The following is a 22,497-nucleotide window of genomic DNA, read 5'->3' as shown; positions in this document are numbered from 1 at the left end:
CATGTTTACATCTCAAGAACAATTATAATCCTCTACTTGTGGAATAATGCGTCACCAAACCTAGTTCACTTGCAAAGCTGCAAAGACATTGGAAACAAACCACTAAAACATTTCATCAATGGACGCTGCAACATATTCCATTAGTAGTCTTTGTCCATTCATTCATCTGGTAGTCTTTGGGCTCCAAACACAAGATAACAAACATAATTATTTTCTAACCATCCTTTTAACATGATTTATTTCAGAACCCATGACCCAAACACCGAGATGGAGAACACATGCATACGCAGTCTCGGATGACGGTTTTACGAAGGATAGAATCTAGCCACCGGGAGGAGCAAGAAAGGCAATAAAGTGAGCGACAAGTAAAGCAATGATCTTATGAAACATATGGAAAAACAGAGTTTTGGAGGTCTCTTGACCAACCAAACACCACCCCAAAAATAGCACGGCAAAACGCAACCGCTACCCTCCTGAAATCCACCCCTGCTGCCACTATAACTTCAAAACGGAATGGCAACCTCAACTTTACCAACTTTAGGATAGGTCCAACAGAACCCATTTTGCTTGCCTTTTACCAGCACAACATCATCCCCTGAAAAAGCAGGCTCCGGCTCCTCGCGAATTTCAGTTTCCGGATTCGCTTTCATTTCCTGCACACAGACATGAACGGACTCAGAAAATTGAAGAAGGGGATCAGCGGCAAGCGAGGCGACCCCCACGTCGCCCAACACGGTAAGAGATTTGTTGGTGGCGATTGTGATTTTTGTCAGGATTTCATCTTCCCCTAAGCACATGTTTCCGATTCCTCACGGTGCTGCATGGCTTAATCAATGTTTTGCCATTCTCTCCTCTGCAAAGATGTTTGGGCGCTCACCCTGCTGAAAATGGAAAATTGCCCGTAGCTTAACCTTGGGTGACCGTTGGTTTGCAGGCCAAACTCCATATGATGAATGGGAGGAGCAACAACGATATTATTCGCCTTCACCGTTGGTGAGCTCATCACCACGGACGCCGCTGGTGAGCGCTTCACCACGGACGCCGCTGGTGAGCCCTTCACTGAGGACGCTACAGCCGAGTCCTTCACCGCGGGCGCCACCGGTGAGCCCCACGGGGTCGCCAAAGACCCCAGGAGGGAGCCAGAAGAAGCCAGTGCTGGGCAAGGTAAAGAGCAAGGCTAAGAAATGGATGCACCTTCTGCATCACAAAAAGAAGCTTCCCTCGCACGATGAGATGATGATGTGGACACCACGTATCGGGCCCAGCTCGGATGACAGCTACGGCAGGGGGGGACAATACGATGATGATGAGCGCCTTGGAACCCCAAGCACGGCACTACACCCATCTTCATGTATGCTAAGTTCAAATGAAACACCACCTGTCTAACTATTTCCAGTTCAGTTCAGCAAACACCAATTTTTTATAGTTCAGTTGCGACGAAACATGATAAATTCTTATGTCCATGTGAACTGCAGTTGCTGAGTCGGAGTTCGAACCTGAGGTCTACGTGCAAGCATCATCAAGGCAGAACACGCCAGCCCCGAGCCCCACCGCTTGCCAGGAACAACCATTCTTCAAGGTCAGCAGCAGGTTCGAGTCAGAAATGAAGGAAGCCAATGAAATGCTGATGGAATCGAAGAAGCTGCGGGTCAAAACATCCAAGCAGAAGACCGTGACATTTGCACCGATACTAGAATACGGGCCAGAAATTGAAAACAAAGTCTGGAGCGACAAGGAACGCCCTGAATCGACAACCGAGATATTCAGAAAGGCATGTGCTACAGTATTCCAGGCTGCCCTCAAGATGGTCTCTAGAATCCAAGATACAATGGTAGCATACAATATCGACAAAAGGCACATGGTAGAGATATTAGTATCAGTTAATAGATACCTTCTGCTCAAACTGGAGCCTAGTCCAGATGACGAAGCACTTGCGGAAGTTATCACTGAGGCTGCCCTAAATCTGTTAGACGCGTGGACTGAGAATGTTGAAAGGCCTTTGATGCAGAGGGCAAAGAAAATCTCTTCTTGGTTCCTGCAAGAAGGGAGAGTAGAATTACCTCCTGTTTCGCTGTCTACACGTCCTTGTGCTGCAGAAGGTAAGCCACTATTGTGCAAGGACGGACAATCCTATCTGCAAAAATATGTTACCGAACACTATATTAGCTAACTGGAAACTTATGACATGCAGATGCAGAAGAGTTCTATTAATTAGAGGATTAACTACTGCTTGAAGCAAGAGATGAACACAGTGACACGGCATCAGTAGAGAGTTATTCACCTTACAGTATATAGATGCTGGAGGTGAAGACCAAGAACATGCCCCGAGTAATGCTTTGTTCGTAGAATTGATAGTAAAAACATCTTGTGTGTTGTAAAACGAAACCAAAGGGGGTTTCTTTCCTTTGTACAGGAGAGTAAAGTAAAGGACTACAATCTTGATCAAGTTCCTCTTCAGATAAACCTCAGCACTATGATTCTGTCACAGATTCCATTGACAATAACTGAACCAAAAAATACTCGACTCTACGGTTAATTTATGCGAAAACAGGCACAAAAAATGCCTATCACACTGGATATGGATACATCCATATTATGACAAGAAACACAAAAATAACACAGGTGAACTTTCGATAAAATAAACAAATTGATACTTTTTCCCAGAATACTGAGATTGCAAAAGGATAAGTTACATAATTGTTTGGTCTTGCAACATTCACTGGCACAACCGTACATACATAACATCTCAACTATTTCAAAGGAACATCAGGAACTACGGGTTCAATACACACACAGTATATGTTCATATTGGCAAGCACAGAAAGTTCGCCCGTGTAATCTCTGCCACTTCAATTAATAGCGTCATGCATGTCACTGCAGCTCATATGAAGAAAAGGTGAACCCAGATTGTTTCTCGTTGGTGCACTTCAATTCAAGCTTCTGAAATGGACTACACACAAAGAAAACAAAAGATGTTTGAAACAACTCCTAATTAAGAAATTCTGTCGTAAGCTTGCAATGTGTAAACTGTGGCAAATTATTCATTACCTGCTGTTTGGGTCGTAATAAAAGCCACTAATGGATCCATCGCTACAAGAAAAGCAGACGTAATAGAAACCAGCTATGGTCAACCCGCAGTCTACTCCCACATTAACAAAGTACTGCTCTTTCCATCTCTGCAAGTAGCATCAGAAAATTGGAAGCTAATAAATGCAACAGATAAGCATTTCAAGATATGATGGTGCTTCTACACATGAACATGTCAGGTGGTACAGTACCATAAATATATAAGGATAGTTGCTAAGGTCCACAGACTTGCCACCATCTGCCTCAATCTGACTCTGCAAAATAAAATAAATTAGTAATACATTCTCAAATTCATGTTGCTGACTACAACAATTTAAGTAATTGGTTACCAGAAGAGGGGTAAATGATGGGAACTTGGACCAGTGTCTTACATCATCCTCTGCTCTGCAAAACAAAAACAAGAATTGTGTTTCCAAGAGTAAGTTTGGAATGTTATCCTGCACCAGGACATATATGTGTGAACAAAAGTTAAATGATGGCATTGACATAAACGATACTCACGATGCCTCCCACTTGCCAGTAAAAAAGGTATAATTTTTAGCATCTACTATCTCCCCCTCCCAGAATGTAACCACCTATGGAATGAAAGAGAGCCAATAAGCGAAGTTGAAGTTAATGATTAAAAACAGATCGTAAGGGAAATGCATCAACTATAAATCTAGAAGCTCTGGTGCTTATCCAAAAGTACTTTATTTTTTTCCTTTTAAACCCCAATATTGATTTTCTACCTGTTGGATTTTCTTCTCAAGTAGTGCAATTGTTTCTAGGACTTCTTAAAAAAACTAGCCTGCCTCAGAGACCTGAGCGCTAGCTCAGTGGTAGAAGCACTGCATAGTACTCCGTGCGAGCCGGGTTCGGCCCCCACAGGGGTGAATACCACACCCAAGTTTATCGTTTCTTCTTAGTAAAAGGCCTATGGGGGCTCGTCCCCTCTGGTCTCCTTTTTTGAGAGAAATCAGTCTGCCTCTGCAGCAGCACATTTCTTTAGTTCATTTAAGAAAGTCAATGGTGACCCAATATTTAATTTAGTGCATCTAAATGCATGTCAACAACTTGACATTGGAAATTTAGTAATGATAATAAGACAAAGAAACTAGTGGATTTTGTAATTTATAAAAGGAAAAACTGGTTTTCATCTGTCCAAAAATGTTTCTTGAGGAAAAGATATAACATATAAAGTCAGGGAGTCAAAGTGGAAGAAGAAACACGTTTCTTACAGGTGTGTCGGCTAAGGGAACATTAAGTGCCTCCATCGTTCCACATAAATAACCCTGTTCAATATCACAACCATGGATACGAACATTGACTTTCCATGCCTCATCTTTTTGTAAACTTGAAACATTCTGAGTTCCTGCAAAACACTGGATGAAATATACAAGTAGATTAGGCTAATTCACAGTAACATGAACACCACAGCTTTAATTCGAGGATACAAAGAGAAAATGGAGGGAAAACAGCACTCTCTAGCTTGACATCATACCCAACTAATGACAATGTTTTCCTTGGCCCTAGAAATACAGGTGATCCCTTATGGGAGGACAGGGTGTCAAATTGCATGATTACTGCGGTTTTGAACAACCCATTTGATACAAAATAATTCAAGCTTCAGTTGTTCCATCTCAATTGAAGGTTCAAATACGCACCAAAAAGACTTACTCTTCCAGCAGTTAAGAGTGAACAGCTAGGAGGAGATGGCTGCACAGCATTTGCATCTTGTCCTGCAACAATAATTTCAATCAGTATCGTACGATGAGCTGCCAAACTAGAAAAGCGTCATAAAAACAGCTAAGGCTGCAAAGCGATAATTATGTTAATTTTTTGAGATCGATTTCAGACCCCCGATACAAAAGCGTGGACCAAATTTATGGTCAAATTGTTCTTTAAATAACAATATCCCTATTGTGGTTCTTTTTCTCCAAATACAGCAATTTTAACATGCCCAATGCATTCAGGACCTCAAACGCCTTAATACACATTCACCACTCACGAACGATTAAAATCAGTCAAACATACGCAAGACTTGATTATCCAGGAATCTTCCTTAAACAGCTGACACAGAATCAAAAGGAATTCAGAGGTCAGAACCAAAATCAATTCTACCCCAAATCCCCAGTACTCCCAGCTGGTACTCGAGCAGCAGGTTCACAGAATCATCTGGACCCTCCTCCAGATCACAATAACGCACTGCACGAGTGGCCGGATTACAGCAGCCTACTTTACGCGGTCAGAAGGGGATACAGAGTCATACAAATCCTAAAATCAACAGCATACCAAATTACTCGCACAATCCGGTCCGACCTAAGAGTAATCTGTATTCGACACGCGCTGGATCGATCCGGCGCAGGTGCCGGAGCAGCCTCCGATCGGATCTGGAGCTGGGAATCGCGCGACGAGCCAAGGCGGGCGCGCGTGGATAGATGGGAGGGGGGAAAGGGAGGGAGGGAGGGCGGGCGAAACCTGAGGAGGTCTGCGAGGAAGGGGTGGCGGTGTCGACCACCCTCACCGGCATCTTCGGCGGCGGCGGCGGCGGGTGAGGTCGCCGGCGACGGTGCTGGATGGATGTTTCGAGAAGAAGTGTGGCGTTTTGGTGCCTCGAGTCGTGTCTCAACGATGGGGACAGATTTGTCACAGGTATTTTGCAGAAAAAAAAAGATTTTTTTTAACACAGCACATACACAAGCATTCATATACACACGCATACACTCGCCCATACGAATGCACACACACCCTATCTATATGAGCACCTCCGAAAGACTGAGCCGGCATATCATCTTGAAATTTACAAAGTCACTGTAGGCACCTCGTCGTCGATGGGAACGTCTTCCCTCATTGAATGCACGTCGTCAGAAATCTTGAAAAAAAAATCAGAAATAAATGCGAGCACCACGATTTCAACCTTAGTGGACTAAGGATACCACAGTTCATCTAACTATGCAATCATTTTTGCTACATTTTATGTTTTAGGATCACACTTTTTTTCTCTTTTTTCAGGGTCGCACTTGCAAAGTCTGAAGTGTGTTATGGGCTTGATGAGAGCTCTGGTGTAACAATGAAAGGTGTTATGAGCAGATGTTCAAGCTGTCCTACTTCTAGAATGTATGCACCTACTTGATCATCATCAAGGAGAGCTTCTTAGGATTGCTTGGGTTTGAGTTTGTTGCGAGGTGATTCTTTGCGTTGTTCTTGTTTGTGTGCCACTTTATATGGGCATCATGTTGTACCGTTTTGTTTTGCTAAAACTTGGAATGATGTCGTCGTAGGTACTATTGTTTTTGAGCAAGAACTATAAAAACGATGCGATTGGCTGCCTTCTACTTTATAATAATTCAGGCATGAAAACCCCTTTGGTTTAAAAAACTGCAAAAAAAACCTAAGTAACATGTTTTTATTTCATGGATAGGCTCATAATTTAACCCACAAAACACACGCGTTATTTGGTTCAATCGAGCAAACAAAGGTCTGAGCTGCCCAATTGAAATGGACACCAACCAACTCAACCTTATCCAATCTCCTCATCGACATGATGGCATCCCAAATCCTCTCATTTGATTGCGCTTGCCATGAAGCCAGGCCTCCGGGACGACAATGTTCTCGTCGCCTCCTTACACACTAGAGGTCACCACTGCTATCTACCTCTCGCGTTTGATAAGTCTCATGGCTCCTACACCTCCAGGCAAGCACGGCAAGCGCGGGCACATCCTCTTAAACATCGACTTTCGATCCGCATTCGTGGTTGCACAACGTCCCCAAATGTGCCGTGTCATTGGCACCCTTAGCATTACATTCCATTGCCGGGGCGACGAAATTAACAGCCATGGCACCATGTGTGGCTCCTCCCTTGCTTACATGTCTCGTGCGGCCATGTTGTACATGGGGATGATTAATGAGGAGCGTTGTGCTGGTCGATCAACGCTTTGCTAGAGTGACCCTGGCCAGCACCTAGACAAGAGCCCCGTCACTCTCCAATCTCCTCACAAGCGACGACGCTACTACCAGGTGTAGAGACTAGTGTAGTGACATGTATCTCTTCCTTTAGACCACACATGTCAACTACTTTCGAGAGGGCACCTGTGGGACATGGAGGTCGATGATGTCATATCAAAGTGATGTACGTGTGTGGTTTTGATAATTAAAGGCATCCATACGGTTTTCTTGAGTTATCATATACAAAGACATGTTCCACAGATGATGCATGAAATGTATTGGATGAGTGTGAAGAATGCCATCCAAAACATTAACGTGTGCACGATGGGCGAACAACCAGCGATTACACGTGTCTAGAAGCAGTAGGAGGAGAAGGAAAAAACGCAGCGATTAATATAAGGAAGAAAAAAAGGGCGGCCCCTCGCGCAGATGGAAACCCAGACACGCAACCCCCTCTCTCTCGTTTCCTCTCCTCCAGCCCGACTCCCAAATCCACATCGCCGCCGTGATTCGCCGCTGCCTCTTTCTCCGCCTAATCCACATCGCCGTCGTGACCGTTGCCGGAACAAGACAGGAGGGTGGAGGTGAGGGAGAGAGGGGAGGCTAGAGGGCGATGGAGAGGGGAGGTCAAACGAGGGCGGCGTGACCGCGGTGGCCTCAGGGCGAGGGAGAGAAGGGAGGCTGGACGAGGGCGGCGTGGCCGCGGTGGCTGGTTGGGTGGCTCCCTCGCTCTCGTGCAGCCGCATGTCCGACGCCATGAGAAGGTGCTCCGCGGGGTTCTTCTCCAGCGACAACGCTACAGAGTTCGGCTGTCAACAAGGTCCTCTCACGCCCCTCTTCTTCTCCCCTTGGTTAGGTTTGATATTAGTCACGCGGGTCTAATTTGTTTTCTCATATAGGTCGTCATCTTGGTCAAGGCCTGGAGCTGGCAGAGAACAAGCACGGATCGGCTACCTGGAGTCCACTTCCAAGAAATTTTGTCGGCCACATTTGAAAGCTGGATATTTCTGAGAAGGAACTAAAGGTCAATGAGCTGACACAGTTGGGTGGCATTGCAGATATGTTGCAGCCTTGTGAGTCTGAGACTCTAAGTATAGACATACATACACATACAAGAGCAAATGCATGCATCGAGTCTTCCTCTAGAGAAGGAAATGAGGTAAGCAAATAGAATGTATCTGGAATGGCCTCATGTGGATCATCTTCATCTGCTGGGTGTTGCCATAGAGTTACATAGGCTTGGGACCGTTTATTCTTTCTTTACTACACATCTACTCTCTAGACTTACCATACAGTTCATATAAGTCAACAAGAGTTTGAGATGTGAGGTAATTAGTGCTCAGCTCCTTTATTGTTTACTGCAGTTTACAGCCATTGTTAGCATACATTGAATTTATTGGTTTGACAGACTATTATGTGTCACGTGTGTGCATACAATATGAATGGAATCGATCCTGAATGAACTGATCCTGCCATAGATTACGTTGTGCAGCTAAACCTCCATTTGCGATGTTGAGCCTTGCTAGCTCAATTGCTGCAACCCTTCGAATATGAATGTGGACTGTCAAACGGGTTGCTGCCATAAGTAGAGATTTCATTTCCTGCTCCTGCAAAACAAACAATGTGGAGCGAGTTATCTAATTGTGTCGAGTCTGAAGCTTCCATGAGCAGCCCATGGTATGATAATAAAACAAGGTATTAGATATTCATATGTGCGCTTCTCTGTATTAACTACCAGAGCAAGGATTGAACCTCATTCAAGTGAAGTGTTGCTTTCCTGATTATGTCATATACATGTGATGTTTCTTGGGTTCAATGCAGGTTGCCATTTTGTTGAGATTTGTTAGACCAGTAAGCAAACTTCAGTTTGGTTCTGCACCATGATTTCTAAAAGGTAAGGAAATCACTTGCTTGACTGCTTCAGTGCAGCTTGCCATTTTTTTTTAGATTTCTTAGTTCAGTTAGAAATGTTCAATTTGGATTTGCACCACAATTTCTAATCATTGAATGAAGGTTTGACTTTGTTGTATCCATTTATGCTGCTTCATCTAAAGTGAGTTTTAAGATATATTTGATGTGGACTGCTTCATAGCATCATTGAGAGGACGTTTGAATGCGGAAAGAGTTGACTCCATTCTGCCCGTCAGTTGGTATTACCATAATCAGCTTTGCTTGAATCTCTGAATTATATGCACATCTAGATAAAGATTGTCGGTGTTTATTTTGGAGAAAATAGATTCAAAAGATATCAATTAGATAATGATTTGTCTTTCCATGTACATACTATTGTTGTATGAGATTCTTTCTATGCATAATATATACTACTTTTGGGTTTGTTACTCAGTATCTATAAACCACTCGGAATTATAGGAGTACCTCTAACTAAACAAATGGTTATTTTAAAGGTTAAACTGCTGCATACTATAGACCTTGTATACATCTTGGGATTCAAGAATGATTGTAACTATTGAATTGTATAGACCATTACATTCGAAGTCAATAGCCTAATGTATTTATTTCACAATTTCAACAAATGATTAGTTCACTACAAACTAAGAAAACAAATGTGTACTTCCTCCATTTTTATTTAAGTCCGCGTATTAGCATTGGTCAAAGTCAAGTTTTGTAAACTCTCAGAAAGATTATAACAAAAAATATTAACATATACAATAACAAATAAATACCATTAGATTCATTATTGAATGTACTTTCACATCATACATATTTGTTATGGTAAATGTTTATATTTTTCTATAAACTTGGTCAAACTTTAGGAAGTTTGACTTCGGTCAAACCCAATATGCAGAGTTTACTACTACTACTCGCTAGTTGCTTAGCCGAATCACTCAACAAGCCACACGAGGAGTCCAGTGTCACAAAATTTTGAGGTCGGCGGGAAAATATCCCGCGACCCTGATTCGAGCAGTGGGAAGTTACCATCATAGCCTTCGGAACAGGCCTACGGATGACGCTTGGTAGGGGCTGTTTTCGTAACTTCAGGTTCACCCTACCCAGCCAACCCCACCCAGGCACCCAGAGTAGTACACCTGAATACTCCCCATTTTCTATCCCCACCGCAAAATATACTTCTCCACGGCACCGCAGCCTTCGTGCTCCTCCCCTTTACATTGGCGCACTCGTCCACCGCAGCGCATCTGCCTCATCGACGACCTCATACGCCGCACTGGAGCCAGTCCACCATCGTCGTCGTACACGGAGCCTCTTCCCCGGCATCATCTTGCACGGTCTCGGATCTGCTTCCCGAAAGCCGACGCCAAGCGTAGAAGTACCACCGTCGTGGACAATGAACTGACTCCCGTTGCCGACCATGACTCACAGAGGCCGCCGCGACCATCGTTCTCCTCCTCGATTGGTAATGTGTGTATTGAATCACTTAGCAGTACATGTGCAGTTCCAATTTTGTTCATACCTACCCTTCAAATTTCCTGGGTGCTATTGTTCCCGTAAAAGTAATTGGTTATAGCCTCCATTGTCCAACAGAATATCAGCTTGTAATTGTGCGTCGCTCATGTATCGCGCTGTGCTTGGGTAGGTTTTTCATCTGCAACCAGTAGTGTGGCAAATGATGGAAAGGTTTTTAGAACTAGCAAGATGCCCATGCGTTGCCCGCATCAAGATGCATTTGTATGAGTAGTGTATCTTGTGGGAGAAAAGGATGAACGAGAGAAGGCCTTATTTGCAAATCTGGAGAGGGGTATGGGTATCTTTTTGCAAAATTTCCATTTGTTTCCTTCCTATCTGTCAGATATAAATCGGACGGCCTATATTGCAAGAAAAAAAAGTATAGAGAAAAAAGTAGACAATAAAGGAAGTAGAGATAAATATTAAATATTAAATATTAAATAAATATAACAGTAGAGAAGAGAGTAGAGATAGCATGTTGATATTTTTAAAGCGCCGCGCGTTGCGATTCTGTTGGAGATGCTCTAACATTGCAGATGAGTGCTTTAATATTGCCCACAAGATGCACGAGTATTATTAGTACTATATTTTTCTTGCCATGTTGATGTTTTAAAACCATGAGTGCGAACATGCAGAGGAGCAATGAAGACCAAACACGGGATATTCAGGACATCTTCAAGGAGCGTGGCAAGTTAAAGAGGAGCTGCACCGAACCTGTAAAACGAGCTTTGGTAACTAACACCCTTTCAATTACTTTTGTGTAGCCTCGTGTTCTTCGATGTGTATATGTTGTAGTTTCTGTTTCTCTTAAGCGTGGTGTTCTTCGATGTGTAATAAGAAGAGTCTTAATCGTCCTAATGCTTTCGTTTTTTTAGCTTGATGTAGGAAGTGGGTGTTCTCACCTTGTAGTCTATTTTTATTTTTATTTTTTCCTTTTGAATTCACTTTTCCGAGTTCTGTTTATCTGGCTTCTACTAAATGGATCTGGATTGCTCTGAGTATTGATCTAAAAAAGAAGTAACTTCATGTCAGGATGCAGTTTTTGCGAGGAGGGAAGTATGGTCAACCTCGAGATCATGTTTCCAAAATGAGGCTGGATTACACACAAGGTGACAATTCCCTAATGATGTTGGATTAGACACAAGGTGCAAATTCCCAGATGATGCTGGATTACACACAAGCTAGGTGGAGTCGTCAGCTGTTCGTGTCCTCGTGGCATTAGTAAAGGCTGAAAGAAAGCGTGCAGCAGCCCTTGAGAATGTAGCTGAGATCCTGAAGAAGCGAAAAGAGTAATCAGATGCTCTCTTCACCCAAGCCAAAGAAGATATGGAAGAAGCCAGAAATAAGCTAGCAGAGGCAGAGCAGGCTAGGCGTCTCCTGCTATCTAAAACTGTTGTCAATACAAAATTTCCTTCATAATAGCTAGGTTCAAATGTTTATCCAGTCAGCATGCCTGTTGTGATGTCCGTGCATCTACTGATGTGGCACAAAATGTATTTTTTCGGGTCATGTAATAACAGTAATTACTTTCCAAACAATAACAGACGAAGCATTGGACATGAATTAGTTCACGCGCAAGCCCGACATTCCAAGTTCAACTTCCACATCAAACTCATGTTCACAGATATCTGCATATTCATACATAATGTCCACAACCATGATTCACTTCAAAGCCAAAAAAATGTGAGGAGAGTTATAAATAAAGAAAATCCTCTACTAGTTCCTGCTACCAGTGCGAGCATAACAAGTCAAGACCATGCATAAATTAATTATATTTTAGTCATTTTTTGCGTTCTAAAATTCCTGCCGGCTCGCGGAAGGACGTGTTGCCGGCACACGTGCGGATTCAAAGAAGGCAGGCGGGGCAGTCTTAAGCTGGTTGCACGCGGCAAGGAGGCGTGCTCAGTCGGGCCTGCAGCGAGTGCGGTCCTCTTGGCCGGCGCGCCGGGTTCAATGCCTGCGCTATGAGAGGTCGCGTCCGTGTCAGAGCAATTACGCGGCGAGGAGGCGTGCTGAGCTGACTATTCCTACAAAGGTGCTCCACCACGTACCCGGTACCCGCGAATGCAGCAATCATGCACATAGGGTTTTAGGGTTTATTTGTTAACATCGCCTTTACGTAACACTTATGTGTGCGAGACAGCGAGAGGCTGACTGCGTGCGTGCGCCTCTTCTCTTCGTATATGTACTCCACAGTTTGTCTGGTGTCCAAAAAATTATAATAACTACTAGCAATGTGCCAATGCGTTGCCACACGATCAAAGTAGATTAATACATATTCACCAATTTGATAAAAAAGTCTAGTTTTGAAATACGTATATCACTAAAAATATGTTACGTTTCACTCAAAATATATTCCTTTGGCGGTTTTGATGAGATGAGGGAGGAATGTTGTTGGTTTCAAGATTCGAGAAGTGGTATATGTCTAATTTCTACTCTTACTAGCAAGATGCCCGTGCGTTGCACGAAACATCAAGATCTTGTGGGAGAAAATGATGAACGAGGGAAGGCCTTATCTGCAAATGTGGTGAAGAGTGCGGGTAAATTGCCATATTTTCCTTCCTATCCGTCAGATATAAATCGGACAACCTACATTGCAGGATGGCAGGCCCACCATCATCACCAACTCTATTTTTTATCACTACTCTTATAAAAGCATTGTCAATGATGATCGTGTGCCTGCCATCCTGCAATATAGGCCGTCTGATCTATATCTGGCGGATAAGAAGGGAACTATGGCAATTTTGCAAAAAGATACCCACACCCCTCTCCACATTTGCAAATAAGGCCTTCCCTTGTTCATCCTTTTCCCCCACAAGATAAACTACTCATACAAATGTATCTTGATGTTCCGCAACGCATGCACATCTTGCTAGTTGTTGCAAAAAGCTCATGTCTGTGTGAGAGAGAGGGAGAGTGGAGGAGGACGGAGTGCATGTGTGACAAAGACACAAGGAGTGTGTGCGTGATAGGTATCAGCTTAAAATGAGGCGATAGTGTGTGTGTGCACGATCGAGAGGGCGTGTCTCAAGAAGGGAAGAAAAATCTATATAGATAGAAGGAGCGGGAGAGAGACATGTATGCGATGGTGGAAGCACGAGTGTGCGGGTGTATAAACCTATCTAGAGGCTAGCTAGTCGATAAATGTTTGTGAGAGAAATACGAGTCGGGGTGCGAAAGCGAGAGTTTTGTGTGTGTGTGAGAGAGACGGTAGTCGGGAAGGGGAGTGGAAGCAGGAGTTGTGTGTGTGTCTGTGAGAGAGAGAGGAGATGGTAGTCGGGGTTGTCTGATCGGTAAACAAATGAATAATGTCAGTCTGGGATGGAGACGAAAATGAGACCGCAACAAATGTTGTGTCTACAGGAGAGAGAGAGAAAGAGTAATTTTAGTGGTATGAGTCATATGTAGAGACATATAGGGTGTGTGAGAGAATCTCATAGAGAGAAAGACAAAGTGAAAGACGAGTGGAGACTGTGTGTGTGGCGGTGAAAAAGAAAGCTTAGGTACCGAGTGATACCAGAGAACAGTAGAGATGTGAGAGATAATGAAAACCGTGTAATGTATAATGATAGGGAGAGTGTGACACTTTTCAAGGGAGACGTCGAGAGACCATGTTTGCGAGGATAGGAGAAACATGAAGTGAGCGTGCGGCTGAGCTGGAGAAAAGAGAGTGATAGCTACCTGAAGGAGCATGCATGCGAGAGAGATGGGCGTGAAAGGAGTGAACAAAAAAAGATTCAAATATTTGAATTCGAGATGATGATACATGTAATCTATACTCAAACCAAAATTGATCTATCAAACATGCATACTCATATGAATTCACACACATTTATGTTATTTAATATGTAGATATTATTGATTCATACATTTTAGTAGAACATAATTTGGTTAAATTTTTGCGAATTCAATCTTAAGATTTCGAGATCGTTGTATTTGTAAATCATATTATATATATAAAGGAGCATAATTCTTTGTTGTGCTTTTGAAAGTATATATAAAAAATGATGTATATAGAATGTAATTCCAATTAAAAATGGATTCCGCCCGAAAAAATAGAATACAAACGGGATTTGAATTGAGTTGGCATGGTAAACGTGCACTCTGCAAAATTTGAACGAAGCGAGGAAAGTCGCAGTAACCGCCTGAAACCAAAATCTGCGAGATGAAAATCACTACTGCCTATCCCTACCACGCAAAGCCTATCTGCTGGATTTCTATAGGTTTCAATAGGGGTAGGTTTGTAATTTCACCCAAACGTGACGTAACCGCCTCTCACCTCGATTCATACATGGTGGGCGCCAAAACACAGTGTGTGCTCGGCCAAAATCGGCTCCCTCCCCGATTCATATTCATACACAGTGGGCGCCAAAAACAAACTCTCTTCGGCAAATATTCGGTGTATGCGAGATTACCGTCCTATCCCCAACCGACTAATGTTGCTGTGATGTAGTAGAAATTTGAAACGGGGGCTAAGTTTGTAAATTTGCTCGCATTTGAGACAAGCGCACCCTGAATACATGGTTCCCCCTTCCTCTCTACCTCCCTTTTCCCCATTCATACTCCGTGGGCGCTAAAACACCCTCTCCACCCCACCCTCCTCCGTCTGCCGCCGTCCGCCACCCCATCCGCCGCCGTCCTCCTCCACCATGCCAGAGCTGATACCCCGACGCCGCCGTCCATTACAAGAGGCCGACCTCTCTCATCCACGGCTTCAGACCGGGATTCTTGCATCCCGTCCTCTCGCTTCATCCCCGTCGTCGTCCACCTTGCCGGCGCCGCTCCTACGACCGTCTTGTCCACCGCGCCCCGCCGCCATCGTCTACCCTCCTAGATCTGCTTCCACGCCGCCGATGGCCATCGCTACCGCGGCACCGTCAAATTCTCAGCAGATGCGTACACGGCGCCGCACCAGAGGCGGTACTCTTTCGTATCTGCTCAACTTATTTATCGCAGCAAGAAAATAGATCGCCACTGCTTTACTCTGATTTCTTGTCTTGGTTGCGAAGTTGCCTTTGTCCGGTTTGCACCTTCACATCCGCCATGGAACGCTCAACACTATATTCCCAATGCTTATGGTTTTCCCCTTTTATATTCCACACTAGTTAAATCACAGTAGACTAAATTTCAAAATTGGGCCAATCGATTTTTCAGAGCTCTCCGGAGTTCACCGGTGCGATCGAAGGGGCTCGGGTGGTTGTGGGGCCTTGCCGAACAAAGAAAACTCAACGCGGGTGGGGGTTGGGGCGGGGGTGGGGGTGGCGGAGAAACACAGGCGGTGGGGCCGGTGGTCTGGCCGGCGGCCCGTGTGGTGTTTTGTATGGGAAGAATCAGAGACGAGGAAGAAGAAGGGTTAGGAGATGTAGGTTCTTCATACAACCGCCTGAAATGGTCGAGAGACAGCTAGGAGTTGCATTCTTAATGCGCTCTGGTTCATCATGTGTGGGCACTGCGCAACCAACATTTTATTATCCAAAATCTGCTTGCTCTTCTTTACCATGTTCCTCTTCCGTTCTTCTTTAATATGTACTCTCTCCATTCCTAAATACAAGTCTTTGTATAGATTCCACCATGGGCAACATATGGAGCAAAATGAGTGAATCTACACTCTAAAATGTATCTGAATACATCTGTATGTGATCCATAGTGGAAATCTCTACCAAGACTTATATTTTGGAACGGAGGGAGTATGATAGTAGTACAGTATGTTCCTTGTACTGAAGATGAGCAGGGACATTTGCAGTGTAGAGGTCTATACGGTCGGTTGTGATGGACACTTTGAGCCTCTTTGATTCATAGGATCTTGTAAATATAGGAATAGGATTTGTAGTGGCCTGCCCACTTGAATCCTATAAGAATAGTAAGGAAATGCGGGGAGCTGTGTCGCCTTTGAGAGTTACACTGATATTAACAGTACCGAACCTTCACTTGAAAAGAGCTGGTATCTGAAACCTTTCTAGCCGTACCGGCAATACTAGCACATATATTCCAGCAAGTTCCACTTTGCTGATTTTACTCTGATGCTTAAGGTTTTCCCGTTATATCTACACTATGATCTGTGTAGCTGCTTTGTGTCGCACTAGCAGCAGTCCACTCTTGAAGCTAAACACTGCAATGACTTACAAAATTGGCACCAAGGCATTGAGTGCCATTCTGGATGCAATGAAACCCATACGCTCCCCACCTGTTGATTCTTGTTCAGAATATGATCCTAATGACTATTCTAACCTCGAGGAGTCAAAAGTAGATGGCCTGCCCTGTTCACCCATCAAGGTGCATGTTCTAATTTGGCAATGTTTTATTGATTGCGGGTATATTGCATATGTTGTCTTGCATTTCTTCTACTTTATTGCATCGCCATCTGCTTAGTTTACTCATCATATATGTCGAGATGCCATGCCCATCCATTATCAATACATATTCCATCTGTCATCATATCATGTTTTTTCACTCAAATGCTGTTTTTGTGCATCAGACATCAAAAAGGAAGAGGGTGATTGCCGAATCTGAAGGAGCACTAGCAAAGTCCTTGAAAAACGTGGTGGTGCCGGAGAAATCAGACATCACCCCACTTATATTGGCTGTACAACCAGTGATACAAAACGTAGGACCGACTCCAGCAGACTGTACGCATACTTCACTGGCCACACCATTAGCCCCAACACACATGACCTGCACTCCAGCAAAAGGTATACCGATTTCATTTGCCATAGCACCAGCTGTACCACAGAAAAATCCCACTCCAGCAAAAAGTACAGCAAGTCCATCGGCCGAAGACCTATCCCAACTGCAGAGACGACCAATTTCTGTAGATTGGAACCTCATTCCATTTATTCACAGTTTAAAAGACAATGCTTTCAATATTGTTAGGGACTACGTGCATATATTCCCATCATGGGAAGATTATTGTGAAGACAAACAACATTTTCACATCTTCCCGTCCAACTTACGTGTAAGTGCTATTATTCATGATTATTATTTTCCTGTTTTTTGCTGATTGAACACATCAATGATTTACATTACGTTGTTGTAACTAGGCGAGGGTCAATCTAGATAGTCATGACGAGCAAAGTTTGCTTGTGCTTTTCAAGAAAGCATTGCAGCAGTATCGGTGTTACATGAGGAAATCACACTTTGATGGCAAGTCTATAAATGAATTTCTGGTGAAGTCTCATGTGCTAAATTAGAAGACATTGAATGGAAAAATTTTGTTATGCACTGGTCTCGTTCCCAGGATGAGGTACTGTCTATGAAATCACATGACAATTTGAACTTCTACTTTTCGCATGTGCCTTACGGATCTTTTTTGCAAGAAATCTGCTCGAAGAAGAATTCCGATTTGACAAGAACGACAGGATATCGCAAATATGCTGCCTACTGCTTTGCTCTTGTTAGTACCTGTTGTTCTGTATCACTGTACTTGCATACATACCTAGTTCATTATGTGACAGCAGTATGCATGATAGCTTGCTTATCAATTGTTCGCTCCAAATTATCTAATCTGTATGAATGGTTACATTAGTGTAGAATATATCCAATGCCAATATTTTTTTAGCTCTGCATTGTTCTTGTAAGTACATGTTGTCCTTTATCAGTGTACTTATAATGACAGGTAGTTTTTCATGTAGCATCACTCTGCAGCTTATTTTCCTTTGCCCTCCATTTTGTACACATCAGATCTATATTTACTCTTACCATAAGGTTGGTACTGAAGAAGTTTAGCTGTGCATTGCTCTTGGCTATATTTTTTGCCTGTATCGCTGCACTTACGTTTATAGATACTTGGTTATGTAGCATCACTCTTCATCTTATCTTAAATATTCTCCATTTTTTCGTATATTATCACATCTATATTTACTCTTAACAAAAAGTAGAATAAAGACAATGCTTTTGAAGAAAATTCTGTGGTAAACTTCTTGAATTGCCCCCCCATCAGCATGGAGAAGGCCTTTATAGAGCCTGTCTTCATCAATAATGTAAGTTTGTCCATCTCAAGCCTTCAAATTTTGTTGTATATATTTGGTTAGGCATGACTGCGATAACTGTTTATTTTTGGTGTTTGCATCAAATTGCTTGTTTAAAGTTTATTATGTAGTTCATAAACAAAAGTTTATCCTTTCTCAATTTAAGTTTTCAGTTGTACAACCAAGTTCCTTCTTCATACCATGTAAATTAAACTATACAGAGCAAGTGATCTTATTTTGCACTGCATGTATGCTTCTGTTCTTCATCCGTAATTGGTGTGGTGAACCTACCCACTACAGCATAATGTCATATTCTGCAATATCTTAATTATGAACAATGTCATATCATTCTACTATTATTTAAACCGTCTCTTTATTTGCCAATCTGAAATGGTATAAATTGACAGCACACTAACCATTGATACTTATGAGTTCTTGATCTGTAATCCATTGGTGTCGTGAAGCTGCCAACTCCTCCACAATGTCATTTCCTGTTATGTCTTGACCTGAACAATACCATATTGTGTTAATGCAATTTTAAACTGTGTCACTTTGTCCGTTAGTAAGAAATGTGATGAATTGTCAGCACTGATACTTTTATGTGAAAAACATGTCATATGTCTGCTTGTTTATCTTTCAGAGTGAGGAAGATATACGTGTTGAACAAGCGCAGTCTCATCATCTTGCTCAGCTGCTTGCGCTGCAGCTCCCCAGCAGGGCTAACCTTTCTTGAACTCTATTGAATTGTTGTCGGTTTTGTATATTATTTTTTCGGCGTGTTATTTTGCATTGGTGGCGATCTTTGATGCCCCGTGTATGTAATCTGCTGTCTGCTTGTGCTTTATTATCATAGTGGCGAACTTTGATGCCCAGTGGATGTAATATGCCGTAATTTATTTATTGTATAGTCCAGGTTTTTTCTTATTCACGATGCTACGGTTATTTTGCTGTATATATATATATATATCCTATCTTCGCAGTAAACCGGCCAAACCGTAAAATTACAGTACATAATCGGGCCGCCATGCAATCACGATGTAGGTTGGGCCTGAAATGTGCCGAACAGCTCACGAGCCGGCAGCAGCCCGAAATGAACCCCGGCCCATGATTGTGCGAATCAAATCACGGGCTTTTAACAGGACAAAATTGCCTCGGTCCTTATTTGGCCCAATCACATATCAGCTGCGAGCAGGCCGGATGCAAATTGGGTCGTAGTTAGGACCAACTATATGACGGGCTTTTAACATGCCGAAATATTAAACAGGCCCTTAATAGGCCAATACTAATATCAGGACAAATTACTAAGTGGGCCTTTAGCAAGTGGGCCCAAAAGCATAGTGTCCAGTTGACGGGCCGAATCTGATATGGGCCATAATTGAGCCCAAAGCCTCTTAAAGGGCCGGACCTGATCTGGGCCATAATTTTGGCCCAGAACGTGGTAGGCTTTTAACGGTCCGGATCTCATATGGGCCACTATTAGGCCCGGAGCGTGGCAGGCCATTAATGGATCGGATCAAATATGGGCCGGTATTTGGCCCAAAACATGGCAGTCAGTTAATGGGCCGGCCTACTAGGGTCCTCAAAATCTTGTGGGCCTACAGCTAGGCCGGCCCATTATTGTCGGCGAAATCTCGTGGGCCTTTAGCTGGTGTTGGGGAACGTAGTAATTTCAAAAAATTTCCTACGCACACGCAAGATCATGATGATGCATAGCAACGAGAGGGGAGAGTATTGTCTACGTACCCTCGTAGACCGAAGCGGAAGCGTTGACGCAACGTAGAGGAAGTAGTCGTATGTCTTCCCGATCCGACCGATCCAAGCACCGTTACTCCGGCACCTCCGAGTTCTTAGCACACGTACAGCTCGATGACACTCCCCGGGCTCCGATCCAGTAAAGCTTCGGGGATGAGTTCCGTCAGCACAACGGCGTGGTGACGATGATGATGTTCTACCGACGCAGGGCTTTGCCTAAGCACTACAACGATATGACCGAGGTGGAATATGGTGGAAGGGGGCACCGCACACGGCTAAGGAACGATCACGTTGATCAATTGTGTGTCCTAGGGTGCCCCCTTGCCTCCGTATATAAAGGATCCAAGGGGGGTGCGGCCGGCCCTATGGAGGCGCGCAGGAGGAGTCCTACTCCTACCGGGAGTAGGACTCCCCTCCCTATTCCTTGTCCAACTAGGAGAGGTGGAAGAAGAGAAGGAAAGAGGGGGGCGCCGCCCCTCCCTCCTTCTCCACTTTAGGCCCATGAGGCCCATTAACCCCCCGAGGGGTTCCGGTAACCCCCCGGTGCTCCGGTTTTATCCGAAACTTCTCCGGAACGCTTCCGGTGTCCGAATATAGTCATCCAATATATCAATCTTTATGTCTCGACCATTTCGAGACTCCTCGTCATGTCCGTGATCACATCCGGGACTCCGAACTAACTTCGGTACATCAAAATGTATAAACTCATAATAACTGTCATCGTAACGTTAAGCGTGCGGACCCTACGGTTCGAGAACAATGTAGACATGACCGAGACACGTCTCCGGTCAATAACCAATAGCGGGACCTGGATGCCCATATTGGCTCCTACATATTCTACAAAGATCTTTATCGGTCAGACCGCATAACAACATGCGTTGTTCCCTTTGTCATCGGTATGTTACTTGCCCGAGATTCGATCGTCGGTATCCAATACCTAGTTCAATATCGTTACCGGCAAGTCTCTTTACTTGTTCCGTAATACATCATCTTGCAACTAACTCATTAGTTGTAATGCTTGCAAGGCTTATGTGATGTGCATTACCGAGAGGGCCCAGAGATACCTCTCCGACATTCGGAGTGATAAATCCTAATCTCGAAATACGCCAACCCAACATGTACCTTTGGAGACACCTGTAGAGCTCCTTTATAATCACCCAGTTAGTTGTGACGTTTGGTAGCACACAAAGTGTTCCTCCGGCAAACGGGAGTTGCATAATCTCATAGTCATAGGAACATGTATAAGTCATGAAGAAAGCAATAGCAACATACTAAACGATCGGGTGCTAAGCTAATGGAATGGGTCATGTCAATCAGATCATTCATCTAATGATGTGATCCCGTTAATCAAATAACAACTCTTTGTCCATGGTTAGGAAACATAACCATCTTTGATTAACGAGCTAGTCAAGTAGAGGCATACTAGTGACACTCTGTTTGTCTATGTATTCACACATGTATTATGTTTCCGGTTAATACAATTCTAGCATGAATAATAAACATTTATCATGAAATAAGGAAATAAATAATAACTTTATTATTGCCTCTAGGGCATATTTCCTTCAGTCTCCCACTTGCACTAGAGTCAATAATCTAGTTCACATCGCTATGTGATTAACACCAATAGTTCACATATTTATGTGATTGGTTCACATCTCCATGTGACTAACACCCAAAGGGTTTACTAGATTCAATAATCTAGTTCACATCGCTATGTGATTAACACCAATAGTTCACATCTTTATGTGATTGGTTCACATCTCCATGTGACTAACACCCAAAGGGTTTACTAGATTTAATAATCTAGTTCACATCGCTATGTGATTAACACCCAAAGAGTGATCATGTTTTGCTTGTGAGAGAAATTTAGTCAACGGGCCTGCCAAATTCAGATCCGTATGTATTTTGCAAAATTCTATGTCTAAAATGCTTTGTACGGAGCTACTCTAGCTAATTGCTCCCACTTTCAATATGTATCCAGATTGAGACTTAGAATCATCTGGATCAGTGCCAAAAACTTGCATCGACGTAACCCTTTACGACGAACCTTTTTGTCACATCCATAATCGAGAAACATATCCTTATTTCACTAAGGATAATTCTGACCGCTGTCCAGTGATCTACTCCTAGATCACTATTGTACTCCCTTGCCAGATCAGTGCAGGGTATACAATAGATCTGGTATACAACATGACATACTTTATAGAACCTATGGCCAAGGCATAGGGAATGACTTTGATTCTCTTTCTATCTTCTGCCGTGGTCGGGCTTTGAGTCTTACTCAACTTCACACCTTGTAATACAGGCAAAAACTCTTTCTTTGACTGCTCCATTTTGAACTACTTTA

The 22,497-nt window shown here is 43.4% G+C and overlaps 2 protein-coding genes and 1 long non-coding RNA gene across 3 annotated transcripts; 2 read left to right on the top strand and 1 right to left on the bottom strand.

Annotated features, from left to right (window-relative positions):
- Window positions 1-417: 417 nt before the first annotated feature.
- LOC125546564 (uncharacterized) lies at window positions 418-2,446 on the top strand. The gene is made up of 4 exons (XM_087546197.1): window positions 418-735; window positions 935-1,351; window positions 1,476-2,099; window positions 2,192-2,446. The coding sequence occupies exons 1-4, from the start codon at window positions 666-668 to the stop codon at window positions 2,209-2,211; spliced, it is 1,131 nt and encodes a 376-aa protein (XP_087402323.1). The 5' UTR covers window positions 418-665; the 3' UTR covers window positions 2,212-2,446.
- Window positions 2,447-2,628: 182 nt separating this feature from the next.
- On the bottom strand, window positions 2,629-5,751 carry LOC125542575 (glucose-induced degradation-like protein). The gene is made up of 8 exons (XM_048705656.1): window positions 5,545-5,751; window positions 4,744-4,805; window positions 4,305-4,448; window positions 3,589-3,662; window positions 3,417-3,471; window positions 3,279-3,341; window positions 3,049-3,176; window positions 2,629-2,950 (listed from the first exon to the last, which is right to left on the bottom strand). Exons 1-8 carry the CDS (start codon window positions 5,594-5,596, stop codon window positions 2,872-2,874), a joined length of 657 nt encoding a protein of 218 aa, XP_048561613.1. The 5' UTR covers window positions 5,597-5,751; the 3' UTR covers window positions 2,629-2,871.
- A 1,694-nt stretch (window positions 5,752-7,445) lies between these two features.
- Window positions 7,446-11,974, top strand: LOC147978266 (uncharacterized). The gene is made up of 6 exons (XR_015599563.1): window positions 7,446-7,831; window positions 7,911-8,170; window positions 8,490-8,706; window positions 8,833-8,905; window positions 11,070-11,165; window positions 11,467-11,974. It is a non-coding gene; the product is annotated as an uncharacterized LOC147978266 (long non-coding RNA).
- The last annotated feature ends 10,523 nt before the right edge of the window (window positions 11,975-22,497 follow it).

This window comes from Triticum urartu, chromosome 3A, assembly GCF_056163025.1.
Source record: "Triticum urartu cultivar PI428250 chromosome 3A, HENAU_Tu73, whole genome shotgun sequence".
Lineage (NCBI taxonomy): Eukaryota > Viridiplantae > Streptophyta > Magnoliopsida > Poales > Poaceae > Triticum > Triticum urartu.
This window is presented reverse-complemented; position numbering and strand designations above follow the sequence as displayed.